The sequence below is a fragment of the Anser brachyrhynchus genome (assembly GCF_964034855.1).
Source record: "Anser brachyrhynchus genome assembly, chromosome: 3".
In the NCBI taxonomy this organism is placed as follows: Eukaryota; Metazoa; Chordata; class Aves; order Anseriformes; family Anatidae; genus Anser; species Anser brachyrhynchus.
Window position 1 is genome coordinate 123,458,850 of NC_137696.1, and position 13,409 is coordinate 123,472,258.

The following is a 13,409-nucleotide window of genomic DNA, read 5'->3' on the forward strand; positions in this document are numbered from 1 at the left end:
AAAAGCCACGCACACAAGCAAAGCAAAACAAGGAATCCGTTCACTGCGTTCCATCAGGAGGAAGATGTTCAGCCACCCCCAGCAAAGCAGAGCTCATCACACGTTGTAATGGTTTCTTGGGAAGACAAACACCATCACTCCAAACGTCCCCCTTTCCTCCTCCTTTGCCCCAGCTTTTATTGCTGAGCATGATGCCATATGGGATGGGACATCCCTTTGGTCAGTTTGGGTCACTTGTCCTGGCTGTGTCCCCTCCCATCTCCTGGTGCACCCCCAGCCTCCTTGCTGGCAGGGCAGCACGAGGAGCTGAACAGTCCTTGGCTCTGTGTAAGCACTGCTCTGCAACAAATAAACTCATCAGTGTGTTATCACCACTGTTTTCATCAAAAATCCAAAACACAGCATCATACAAGTGTCTATAAAGAAAATTAACCATTTCAACCAAAACCTTGACAGCTGCTACAAACCTGGTTATTTCCAGGTGCAAACGATGGTTCTTCCTAAGGCAAGACAGTAGAGGAGCCAAATACAATTAACATATTTCGGGTAGACCTCAGTAAACTCAAAATGACCAGCCAGACTCTCAGGAGCCTGGTTTATGAATAAAAGACAGTTATTCCTTAACCTAACATTAAGAAGTTTGTCAGTACACAATACCCACTTGCAGGCCAGGAAACAAGATCTAAGGCCAACTTACTAAAAGTATATATATATATGAGCATAAGAGACAAAATGAGAAAAGTCAAGGCACTGAATGAGATATAACCAGCAGATGCGTAATTTTAATGCAGCAGGCATAAGAGAAAGACCAAAGGCAAGGCTGATCCACTACACAGCAAAGAGGAAATGAGGGTGATTCTTCACTCAGTCTCACTAAATGGATTAGATGCAATCAAGTGGCTAAATTAATTAACATGAGATGTAAAAGATCTCTGTCCCAGGTAATGAAGGACTGGAAAGTATTTGTTTTCCTGTCAGTCAAGCCTGATGAGCATCACTGGAAATTACTTAGAGAAATGGCGAAAATAGTCTGGTGAGAGCATGTGGTGTGAGAATTTCTGAAGACTAGGTATAGGCTTAGAAGACTATGAAAGGACTAACTTAATACCCTGTTTTAAAGGAGGAACTGGGGCAGTCAGAACAATTAATTTAATAGAAACGGAATACAAACTATTGGGGGAAAAAAATCAATGAGCTCTCTGTAAGTTTATAGATTTGTCAAGAACAAGCTCTATCATATCATCCTGACTGCTGACTGACAGAAAAATGGGTCTAACAGACAGAGGAAAATACACTGTTATCATTCCTATTTTCCTTGTTCATAAAGTCTTCAGAAACTCTCTTGAACAATGGCCTCATAAGCAAATAGGGAAATGCAGTCTAAATGAAAAAGCAAAGCAGTATGAAAAGCTGAACTGGGAGATCTGTAATCCAGTCATCATCCAAAGGGAAGGATGGATGAAGAAAGAGAGTTGTGGGCAGTCTGCTATGAGCCTGTAGGACTCAATACTCTCGTTAATGACCTGACTTAAATTACAGAGTACATTTATGACACTTGCAGGTGACTCCAAGCTGAGAAAGAGATACCAGAGACACTCAAGCATAGACCTGCAATTCAGAACAACACAACAAAATGGAAACACAGTCTTAAGTATTGATTCAGTAAGGGTAAAATACAGGATTAATCCACTGCATGAACACAGGGTATAACCCCTTATGTTGCACAGCCCTGAAAGGGATACAGACATCAGAGGGGGGAAAAAAACAGTGCAAAATGTAGCCACAGCGGGAGGAAGCAGGCTACAATTCCAGCTAAGTGCTCTGAAGAATTCAGTAGTTTCACATGTCCTTCTTTTGGGTGCTATGCTTCAAATAAAGATTTGGGTTAATCATGGTATCTTTAAATAGTGTAGGATATTTAGAAAAGGAGAATAAATGTGTAGCTTGTCTGAGGAGGCATCAACTCGCTACTGTCAGGTACATTTAGGTGCACCAACAGCTGTTCGGGACATACATCAAGTTCAGCTTTATTGCAAGCGGATGGGCAGAGAGGTGCACAAGGCATTGCAAGATCCCTTCCAGATCTACAACTCCTTGAATAAAAAGTGCAAACTCAGTTGACCTGTATCGACCTCATCAATGTGTATAAATATCTGAGGGAAGGGTGCCAGGAGGATGGGGCTGGTCTCTTTTCAGTTGAGCCCAGTGACAGGACAAGAGGCAATGGGCACTAACTGAAGCATAGGAGATCCTGGCTGAGTATCAGGGGACACTTCTTTCCTGTGAGGGTGACAGAGCACTGGGACAGGCTGCCCAGAGAGGTTGTAGAGTCTCCTTCTCTGGGGATTTTCAAAACCTGCTGGGATGCCATCCTGTGCAATGCATTTCGGGGTGACCCTGCTGGACATGGGGGTGGACCAGATGAACTTCAGAGGTCTCTTCCAACCTTGGCCATTCTGGGATTCTGTATTAACACAAGACCTCACCCATATGAAGATGATGGGCATTTTCTCGTGATGCTTCCAGGACTGACTGGAAGACAGTGCCCCTTGGCAAGACTCTGGGGGAGCACGGCAGCAACTGAGCAATTTTCATAGATTCATAGAATATTAAGGTTGGAAAAGCCCTCCAAAATCACCTGGTCCAACCACCCCCCTACCACCAATGCCACCCACTAAACCATGTCCCTAAGGACCATGTCCAACCGTTCCTTGAACACCCCCAGGGACGCTGAGTCCACCACTTTCGCCCCTCTCCCCACACACGACACAGACACGGACACAGCACTGGAAGGTTTGGAGACGTTTATTCACTGCAGAGTTTCGGGCTGCCTACGCTCTACTACTATTAAAACCAACACACAGAGACAGCCGCCCCTGCAGCCCGTCACGGGCTCCGCACAGCGCCGGGCGCTGCCTGGGGGAGGACACAAAATGGCGGCGGCGCCCCCTGAGGGCTCCCTGAGGGGCTTCCTGAGGCGGCAGCCGCCGTTGCCGCCCCCTCCCCTCCCTCCTCATTTTGCGGCTGTCTCAGCAAACGCCTGCCCAATACCCGAAACAAAACGCGGAGAAATAGTCCGTAGAGGGACCATAAATTAATTTAATATTTTTAGAGATATTCTCGGTTTTAAAAAATTAAATTTATCATGAGGAGGCGCCTACGCTCGCCTGAATTTCAGCTTTTCTACCAGGCGTTTCCTTAGGGATGCCCCTCTCGCTGCCCGAGATCTCGGAAGGCCCCGCGGCGGGAGCGGGAGGGAGGCCCCCAAGATGGCGATGCTGGCGGAGCGTGAGTGCGGCTCCGGGCGGGCGGCGGCGGCCGCGAACGGCACCGGGGGGGCTGAGGGGGGCTGAGGGGGCCGTGTTGCCCCCTTATAGGGTGGGGGGTCGCTGCTAGTGGGGCTCCTAAGGCCCCGGTGTGCCCCTTCGCTGGGCTCCAGGGGGTGTCCGGGCCTGGGCTCCTCTCAGTGGTAGCCCCTCGGGGAGCGGCGGGGCCGGGGCTCGGCTGCTGAGGGGCTCCCAGCCCCGGGGAGGTTTGTTGGGGGCTGCGGGGGTGAAATTGGGGCGGGGAGAGGGGTGAGAAGGGCTTGGGGGGAGCGTGTGGGGAAAGGAGAGGCTGGGGAGCTGAGGGAGAGCTTGGGAGGAAAGGGGAGAAACTGGGAGAAAAGTCAGGGGAAGAGAGAAAAAAGTAAGAAAGTTTTGGGGAAGAAAGAGGAAAACTAAGAGCAAACTCAGGGGAAGGGCAAGCAGTTGTCTTTTTGCAGAAGGGTCTCACTGAATGAAGCGTTTCTGAAGACTTTCCATTTTATTATATATTTATTACACATTTTTAACGTTTTTCTTATATTGCTGTTGGAAATACATTTACTCTTATCTCAAAGGTATTTGAAAACTTGGGTCCCCCCCCCCCGCCCCATCAGCTTCCCCCCAGCAGGGTGCCCAGCCCCACGGCCCTGGGCTCGGGGAGCTCTCCAAGGAGCAGCCCCCGGCCTCTCTCGGGGCAGCCTGTGCCAGGGCTCCGGCACCCGCCCGGCCCAGCAGTGCTGCCTGAGGGGCAGGGGGAGCCGCCGGGGCTCCGGGCTGGGCCCGGGGCCTCTGGGCCCGGCCCTGGGCACCGCCGAGCAGAGCCCGGCTCCGGCCTCTCCGCACCTCCCTGCGGGTCCTGACGGCCATGGGGGAGCTCCCCTGGAGCCTCCTCTGCTCCAGGTCCAGCCGTCCCAAGAAGACTGCAAGAATATCTAAAAGAATTCATTAAAACTCAGCCAAGAATAACCCAATTGGTAACTCTTCCTTGTGTAATGCTTATCAGCGCAAGAAGCAGCACTCCTGATACTGGCCAAAGTGGGAATGATTTTTTTTTTTCCAGAAACTACTGATTGTTTCTCTCTTCACTTCTACGTTCAAGGTGCATCCCTGCAAAGTAGTCTTTTCTAGGAAACTGAAACTGTATGCAAGTGAAAAGAATAAACTTTCAACTGCAGATTTTTATGGGTCAGGGCTCATGGATGATGGTTATTAATGTCCTTATGTGGCTCAGATAAGCTTCCTGGTGTCAGGACACCCTTAGCATGAGAGCATGAGCTCTAATAAATTTGCTCGACTGTGGGAAAGATGGCTTTCATTATAGTGACTAATTAAAAAATCAGTTTCCTGCTGGAAAATGCAGGTGTGAATTGATAAAAATCAAACTGTACTTAAATAGGTAATTTTCAGATTGTTTTAGATGTAAGCTTTGTTGGTACCATTTTTCAGAATTTTTCTTGGACACTCCTGTTCCAGTAAGGTAATGGAAACATGAAGTCAGTTGCTGCAAAAAAAAACAAATCTAGTTGCTGAGACTCCACCTTTGCAGGGTTGTTTGTGTTCCTTGCCTTCATCTGAAGTTATAGTTATGAGGCCATGTTATATAGATGTACATTTTGTTTCTAATTCAGCTGTTGTTACTAATTTTCATCCTAAAAGAGAGTCGAGTTAATTGGTTTTACTACAGCTGTGAAAGCAACACATCGCAGGGCCTTGAAATAACTTCTCAGTGGTACCAGTGGCAGGACAAGAAGCGGTAGGCACAAACTGAAACACCGGGAATTCCCAGGTGGGCAAACACAGAGAAGATTGAACACAGAGGTACTGAAACCAAACCTGGGTGCTGTCCGAGGCAGCCTGCTTGAGCAGGGGGTGAAGGAGGTGATTTTGAGAGGTCTGTGTAGCCTCTGTGATGCTGTGAGCTAAACTGGTAATAGGTAAACTTGGTTGTTCTGTGCTTCAGTAGTTCGAACTTAAAAAATGTAGCAGTTGCCAAAATGGCAGACAAGTTAGCTTTTGGTTTGTGCTTGCTTTTGACTGGGACTTTTAATAAGCTGTGATTAACTATCTTAGTGGTGCTGGTTTGGAAAATCAAAAGTACACATCGGGGAGTTTTGTAGCTTGGATTAAAAATAAAATCCCTTCTGTGGGCAGTATCTTTTTTCCTGCTCACTGGAGAAACTTTACCTGTTCATTGTTTCCTGTGTTAACGCCATCTGGGGGCGCACAGCAGTGGCTTAGGTGGGAACGTTCAGAAGTGATGGTTAATGCTTAGGGCACAGCATTAGCCCTGACAGAAGGGTTTAGGAACTGGTCTTTTCCCACAGAGCAGGGTATCTGAACTATCTGAAGAAATGACCCATTTCTCCACTGGATGGTGCTGCTCACCAGGAATTGCATTGCAGTCTCGCTTTCTGAGAGCAGCCCGGGACATCCGTGTTGCCTTCTGAGCTGTTGTTAGGTAGAAGATAGCAGGTTGATTCCTTCCTTGCTCTTTAAAAATTGGTTAACAGACACTTCTGATGTGATTTATACTTCTTGAAAGTATACAGATAGCTTGCCGTATATGAAAAGGGATGTGTTGACCTGGCACAAGTGTGAGGAGTAATACTTAATGGTAATTAAGAGATTTGAAACACTTGGGGTGAAGCTGCTGGGAAAAGGAAGGTCTTAAAATGTTTCAACTTGAGAAATCTCCACAGGAGGTGCCCTTGGGTTTTGTTAGCAGCGTCCTCCTGGAAGTAAAACATCTGAGGGCTTCTGTATGGGGAGGTACTCAGGAGAATTACTAGAAGTCAGCTTTTAAAGTGGATTATTTGGACTACATCAAACAATTCGGTTTGGAAGTTAATTTAAACTCCCGTGTTCATTTGACACGGATTACCTCTGCTGTGTAGGCAAATCCTTAAATACACGCAGTGGCTTTACAGCCGCAAGAATTGCGTTGAATTTCATTTCTTGGGATTTGCAAAGCCATCACCTGGGAAACTATGGACAGTGTAACAGAAGGTGAGCGCGCTGAAAATACCTGACAGCATACTGCTAGAGCTAGATCTAAAAAAAAGGCATTGAATACTTTGGGTTTGGTGACTAGGTGAGGGAAATTAATTGATAATTGAGGGATTTTAAACAAAGGGACAAATAAATTGGAAAGGAGGGGTGCTGTTTGGATGAGCAGCGTTATATTCTCCTCTAAATTGCTTCTTTTTAATGGCCTTTATGTTCACTCTCTGTCCTTAATGTTTCACTGTCGGCTATGGAAGAAAGCAGCAACTTTCACAGCGTTTGAAGGACTTGTTTTTTGGTGCCAGCATGATACCTTAATTTAAAAGTCGTTCTTCTCCATAAACTCCTGGAAACTTGAGTCCTTAAAGGTCCTGTGCGTCTTGGGTGAAAGAAGATGGCAAAACATGCTAATTGTCCCAAATCCCTAGAGAATTCAGGAGGGAACCTGAATTTGCTGGGGTCTGTCTAAAATCACAGTCCGCGGTGGCGTTTTCCCAACTTCTGGTAGCAGCACAGACAGGGCTTGTAGGGGATATTTCTGCCTGATGGAAAGAGGTTGTTACTTTTGTGTAGAGAAGTGAACTAAATGAGTGAACTAAATAATTTCTCTCACAGCACTAAGTCATTTAACATACCGTAAAATCTTTTTTTTATGGATCGTTTGGGCTTTTATGAATTTTTTTAATGTTACTTTTTTGTGGGGCTGCCCTGCAGCACTTTATTTGAGCTTCAAAGGCTCAGAAGCACGTTAAAAAACAACCAGCATCCTGCACTCTGACGGTGTTAGTTCTTTCAAAAAGAACCAGGCATGGGCAGAAAATAAATTGAACGTGCTCGTAAGATTCTCTCCCTCTGGCCCAAATCCGAAGCATTGCGTTTTCGGGAGAGATGACTTCCTGATTATGAAAGCGCCTCGGTGGACTTGGCTCCTCGCTGACTTTCTGTGGCCTTGGGTTAACCGGTCAGTTTTGATCCGCTGTTTCCCATGGTGGTTAATGAAGTTTGTAATCTTCCTGTCTCCCATTCTTTGTCTTGTTTATTTAGGTTCTCTTCCTGCGTGTGTTTAGGTGTGCGCTTAAAGGGGCTGGTTAACGGCGCTAACTTTTCTTCCTCGGTTTCAAAGAAGCTATTCCTGCTGATGGAGACAAACTCACGCATGTGGGCCTGGGGGACTGTGGTTTCTGTAGTGGTTTACGTAGGACAAAAGAGCCCCGGGTCTCCCTTGGATCTCTGACACCTGCAGTCATATCCGGTGACTTTTCAGTTTCCAAACAAGCCATTTTGCGGCAGATCCAAGAGCTGAAATCCCTCTGGTTTGCATTGACCAGAGGAGCTGAACTGCACACTTACGTTTGGTTTTTGACTTGGCTTTCATTATGAAAGCAAATCTTCAGACTCCTGAGTAAGAGGAAGGATGGCCAGTGGCCATTTGTCCAGTGCTGGGAAAGCCAGCACTAAAATCTCATCCCTTGTACGTTTTATGTTGAAGCCAGATGTAAAAAAAAGTTGGAATAAAGATGGAATTTAAGCCCGTGCACTTAAATGGTAATCCTCAACACCTTTGCTGGATTGCAGCCCATCCTTAGGGATGACAACTTCCGTGGCCGTTTTACTTTGGCATTCCTTGTACTAAAGGTTTTCATAGGACTTTTTTTTTTCAATATCACACAGTAGGATTAAGCCCCCCAAATGTGATTGATCTGTTTTTTGTTTTTTTTTGATGAAAGACTTTTCTTGACTTGATTAAATATTTGGAATACTGTGGAAATGTAAATAGAGCCTGTCTGAATTTTTCCTTTCTTCTCTAGCCCGTAGAAGGCAGAAGTGGTCTGTGGATCCACGAAACAGCGCCTGGAGTAAAGATGAAACTAAATTTGGACAGAAGATGCTGGAAAAGATGGGCTGGTCCAAAGGAAAGGTATGGTCTAAAGGAGAGAGTCTAGATGAAGGGTGGTGTCTCAGTTCTTCCTGAACTGAAAATGCTTTTACCAAAAAAAAATGGGCGGGGGTAGAGATGTGGGTGTAAGACTGCTGGGGGATTCTTGGCCCCAGCATTTAAAACAGCCATGTTCTTTTTGTTTGATTTATTCCTTTAAGTTTGCTAAGAGTGCAGAGAATTTGAGCAACATCAGACTTCTATAATATCTTACAAAGGTACTTGCCAGCTTGTTCCTCTCTTGCTCTCCCATTTTTCTACCCTCTCTTTGACAAGGTAGTGTCCACAAGTCAGAGCAGGAGCTGGATCGTTTAATCAGGTGACATTTAGAGAAGTCTTTAAGCTGCTTTCATGCTCTCGGTTCTCTCCGTGGCTGTTTGTGCTGCTGAAAGAAACTCCCAAGACCTGGAGTTTAATCTTCCACCCGTTTTTAAAGATTCCTTCTGATCTGTTCCCTGAATGGCCAAAACACAGCGTTATGGGAGTTGCATTCCTTCCCAACTCCAACGTGTACCTGCGCGGTAGGGTGACAGGTTGCTGGTGCTGAGAATAATCTCTAGGTCAGTGCAGATAGCTGCAGACGTTGCTGCTGCCACTTGAAAGCAGTTTAACTTCCACAAAGGAGCCTCAGCAAAGCTGAAATTTGGGCCCACACATCAGTGTGGTTAGTGAAACAAACACACGCAACCTGCCCTGCCCTGTGTTATATATTTAGTTTTTCTCCTAGATCTCCTCTGTTTTCTTTTAAATTAACAACATTAGGGCCGTTCTTAATTCTGTGAATGTATTACAACTTAGCGTGAAAAATAAGCCTACCCCCTTGGATTTCTCAATGTAGTCTCCTGTTGCCTCAGTTGGCAAAATAACACAGAAATCTGGCTTCTGTCTTTAATTTCACCGACGATAAGCAGCAATCCCTGATTCAAAGGCTGCTGAAGTCAAAGAACTGGGATTGGATTCACTAGGCTTTAGACCAAACTGTTAAAAGTGTGGGACTGGGTACTGTCTTGTTATGTAAAGTTGTATACGTGGCTGTTTTGTAAGTGTGAGACCGAAAATAGGTACGTAAACCAGAGTAGGAAAAAGTACTGACGGTATTTCAGGCTGCCAGCAGCTCCTCTGAACATGGATAATGCTTTGCTGTTACAAACACTTTGTGTGAGGGTGTGGAAGGAAGGCCCTCGTGATGCTTTAATTTTTTCTGAGGGTTCCCTCTCGTCGTCTTCACAGTTAAGTTTCCTGCGTGAGCTACTAGATCTTTCTCTACAAGAATTATAGCTGTGCTAGAGGGATTTATATCCCCGTTCTGCCACAAACTCAGACAAATGGAAGCATAGCTTGGCCAAGTCAATGGGCAGCAGCCCATCTGTGCTCTGAAATTAAGCTGCTTACACTAGTCCTGTTATTAGTTGTGCTGGAATTAGGTCGTGGCAGGATGCCCTGCTTGTTTCCATACTTCTTGGTTAGATGAAGTTTCAAGGTAAATTTGCCACCCCACTGACCAAAAAACCTACTGGGTCTGTGGTAGGAGCAGCCGTGTGCAAGTGTGGTCATTGCCTCGCATGTTGGATATGCACAGGCTCTGTCCACAGGGCTTCTTTCCACTACTCCACAAGACCCATACATACATATTTATTATATATATATTTATTTATACATATTTATTATGGTCATTTGTTACTGGTGACAGGATGGGGGGTGGAAAAGCAGGTAGATATCAGTAATATTCAATTGCAAATGTTTCTTTTTTTTTCCCCTGGTTGTGCAATTAAGATAACACTGGGCCTAAAGATGGCTTCCCAGATTTGAATGCTTGTGTTTTTTTAGGATAGACAAACCCAACATCTGTTTGCCCCGGTATCTTCACCAAATCATGAGTGTGAGTGAGATGGAAAAAGTTCTTAATGACCTGCTAGCTCCAGTCTGATCCTTCCACCTCCTCTCACCCCCTCTAATATAAATCCGTTCTGCTTTGTAAGCTCCATGTGGCATCTCTCTCAGCATTTACGCAGCTGCCTTTGCCATGAGGGAGGTGGTTTTGGTAAGAGGCATGTTTTTCTTATGTAGTGTCTTGTTTGAAAATTGTAAACACTTTGGACTTGCCTAGGAATGTCAGGTGGCTTTCTGATTAATCACCCGACTGTTTAACGTTGTTGTTATTTTAGTGTTTATGGTATTTTGCTGGAGGGTTAAGTAGTAAATTAAAAATACTTAATATCTCTTGTGTGCTAATGTCTGTGAATGGATTCAGTTGCAGGCAAGCAAATAGTAACTTGTGGTTTCTTGCTGTATTTCATTGCAAAATGTCTTCCACTACAACGGCTCAAGTTGCTTAGTCACTGCTGGAAAATCCTTGCATTTTTTTTCCCCTTAAATCCTCATAGGGTCTTGGTGCTCAGGAGCAAGGAAATACAGAACATATCAAGGTTCAGGTGAAAAACAACATGCTGGGGTTAGGAGCATCCATCAATCATGAGGTGAGTGCTAGACCCAGGTAAGGAGATGTGGCTCCCTTGTCAGCTTTTATAATGGGACCTTAGTGAAATCTGTTACCACACCTGGTGGTAGCATGTACCTTTGTGAATATCTCTGCAGAAACTGTTGAGCTGGAGTGTAGTTATGCTCTGTTGGGTATTTTGGAAGTAAGTACCTGCTTGGAAAGGTTACAGTGAATTCTTAGGTCGTTCAGAGAGTTTTTGCTTCCGAATCACTAAAATATTTGCTTATTCCCTGTGTCTCCTACCCAGCTTAGCTTTATGCTTTCTGCCCCTCATCCTTATACACTCACCTTCCTGACTGGAGTTCAGGTGTATAGGGAGAGCTGAATGTGCTTCTAAAGATATTTGTCCCGGAATCAACAACTTAAATAACTTCATTGCTGGAAAATCACACTAGTATTTTCTGCCTACTTTTGAAAAACGTCTTATGCAGACTGGGACGTGCAGAGCCAACAGCAGCTCAGTGTTGTTTAAAGGCTTACAAACACAACCCTTATCAGTTCAGTACGTCGGAGTGATTGTAGTACGCTGTTGTTAGTATTGCCACCTGTGGATATTTGTTGGTCCCTCCCATCAAGAAGGGTTGAGTATATGCAATTAAGTTGCTTCTTGGAGAGCAGAGTTTAAAACCTGTTTTAGCAAAACCTCTGTTAGGTCTGAAAACTGTTGCCTCGTATTCACGTGGGTGATATTTACAGGACAACTGGATTGCTCATCAGGATGACTTCAACCAGCTTCTGGCTGAACTGAACGATTGCCACGGACAGGGTGAAACAGGTAGGTTCATGCATTGCTCAATCAGATGCTGGAAGCTTAGCAGAGTTTCCATTCTCTGTCTTACAAGGCTAGCTGAGGCCCAATCCTTTGGGCTGCTAGCAGTGTATCCTTGCGGAGGTCAGCAGCTCCCCCTTTTCTTTCTCCCCCCAGATCCCTGGGAGCTGAAGGGCATGTTGCCATCCATGACCATGCTTAAGTTTGCCTGGATGCGTAGATCTCAGTGGATCAGTTTAACCTCTATTAAAGGCTTTTTACTGGAGAAGCCAAACATCAAAATTCTGAATTTGGGAGTTTTATCCAAGACACGGGGGATCTTTTGCTGGGATGTACTACAGCCGTGCTTGTTTCTTTTTAAAGCATCCAGAGCCAGTATGAAAGCTCAGAACACAGGCATTCACCATTGCAGTGCATTTGCCTTCCTTTTTCTTATTAACTATCACATCTGGTTTCCATGCTCTGGTGGTTTCTTGAATACCTACTTTTCCTGTCCTCAAAGAGCTGCTCCTTTGCTTTTGACTCAGAGTTATGCATCTCTGTTTTGAGTGTAGTATAATGTGATTTTTGTAGAGCACACAAGTGGGGTAACTACACAGCTCTCCCAAAGGGGCTATTTATAAAGTTTATTGGTTTTGAAAAGTGTTGTGCGGTTTGACCTTGGTTTGTAAAAATGAACTAATGCAAGGCTGTCAGGTGTGAGCTTACAGAAAGAATTTCAGCTGGCTTACAATCTCTCCTTTGGACTGGTACATCTCAAACTCTGAGCGTACATCTAAACAACCCTGTGGAGTGTTGTTAAACCAAGGGCTTCTGTTTGGGCACAGCAACTTGTCCACGTGCTGCTGGTGTCGGAATTGCCAGCTTAATGAAGTTAGCCACTCTTAATTCATCCTTAACATTTGTGCGCAAAAGATTTTCAGGAAGAGGAAAGGTAGAAAGAGGAGGAGGAAGATCAGTTAAAATGAAGTCTCAAACTTGTTGTCTAATCCTAGAGGGCTGGGATTAAAATTCTAAACACAATGCTTTAAAAACAGTTACTTTAATTGCTGTGTAAGTTATTCTCGTGCATTGGAGCCCTCATCGTGATCTGAGGCCACACAGTGCTGCTAGCTGCTGTAGTGAAAGTCCTCAAGAGGTAGAATAGCGTATTGTAGGGAAATTCCAAAAGTTCCTGTCTACCTTTATATCTAAATCCTACCCAAGTTCCAACTTGAGCCATGAGAAGATCGTTTAGGTGTAACTGGTGGGAAACCTGCAAACTGATGAGCAGGGAGCTGAAATGATTTGCCCAAGGGCACAATGAGTCAGCACAGAGGCAGGTTCATTGAGCAAGGCTGTCTTGTTCCTAAAGCTGTACTCTATCCTGTAGGTCATCTGTACGGATACAAAGTGGTCCCATAAAACCATATTTCTCCCTTTTTTACTCAGTTATTTTTCCTTGGTCTTTTTAGCAGCTTGGACAAGAGATTTCAGTCACTGAGCACAAATTCGGATGCAAGTTGAAAAGTCCCAGTCAGAATCACGTTGGGTGATTTGCAGACTGTAAGCATTGCTCTGAAACTTGTTTCTTTGGCAATTGTTTAAGCTGGCAAAACTCATCCAGATAATTCCGCCTGCAGCTGTGCTGCAGGATCAAATGTTACATTGTTGGCCATCATCCAGTTTCAAATTGCATTAAAAGTCAGCTGAAAAACTTCATTGTTCTTAAATAACTGGTGTAGTTGCCAGAGCTGGATTGCAATTAGAGATTGGGAAGGAAGGGCCCTGTGTCGGTTTGTATGCCAACATTCAAATACCCTTAATCTAGATAGATTTAGCTTTCTTCTCTTATTTTTCTAGCTGAGCACCTGGTGAGGAGTTTTGATTCTTGGCTTTTTTGCTGGGATGCTGAGT

General features: G+C 45.0%; 1 protein-coding gene across 3 annotated transcripts in view; it reads left to right on the forward strand.

Annotated features, from left to right (window-relative positions):
• The first annotated feature begins 3,132 nt into the window (after positions 1-3,132).
• The window catches only part of PINX1 (PIN2 (TERF1) interacting telomerase inhibitor 1), a 60,055-nt gene continuing 49,778 nt past the window's right edge, over positions 3,133-13,409 (forward strand). The window contains exons 1-4 of one of the 3 annotated variants that reach the window (XM_080586075.1): positions 3,133-3,288; positions 8,117-8,226; positions 10,629-10,721; positions 11,441-11,519. In XM_080586075.1, the coding sequence (XP_080442201.1) occupies positions 3,270-3,288; positions 8,117-8,226; positions 10,629-10,721; positions 11,441-11,519 (301 nt within the window). In that variant the 5' untranslated portion in view covers positions 3,133-3,269. Of the gene's footprint in view, positions 3,289-3,380; positions 3,533-3,620; positions 6,312-8,116; positions 8,227-10,628; positions 10,722-11,440; positions 11,520-13,409 lie in introns of those variants that run through there. The other 2 variants (XM_080586077.1, XM_080586076.1) reach the window with 2 other exon arrangements.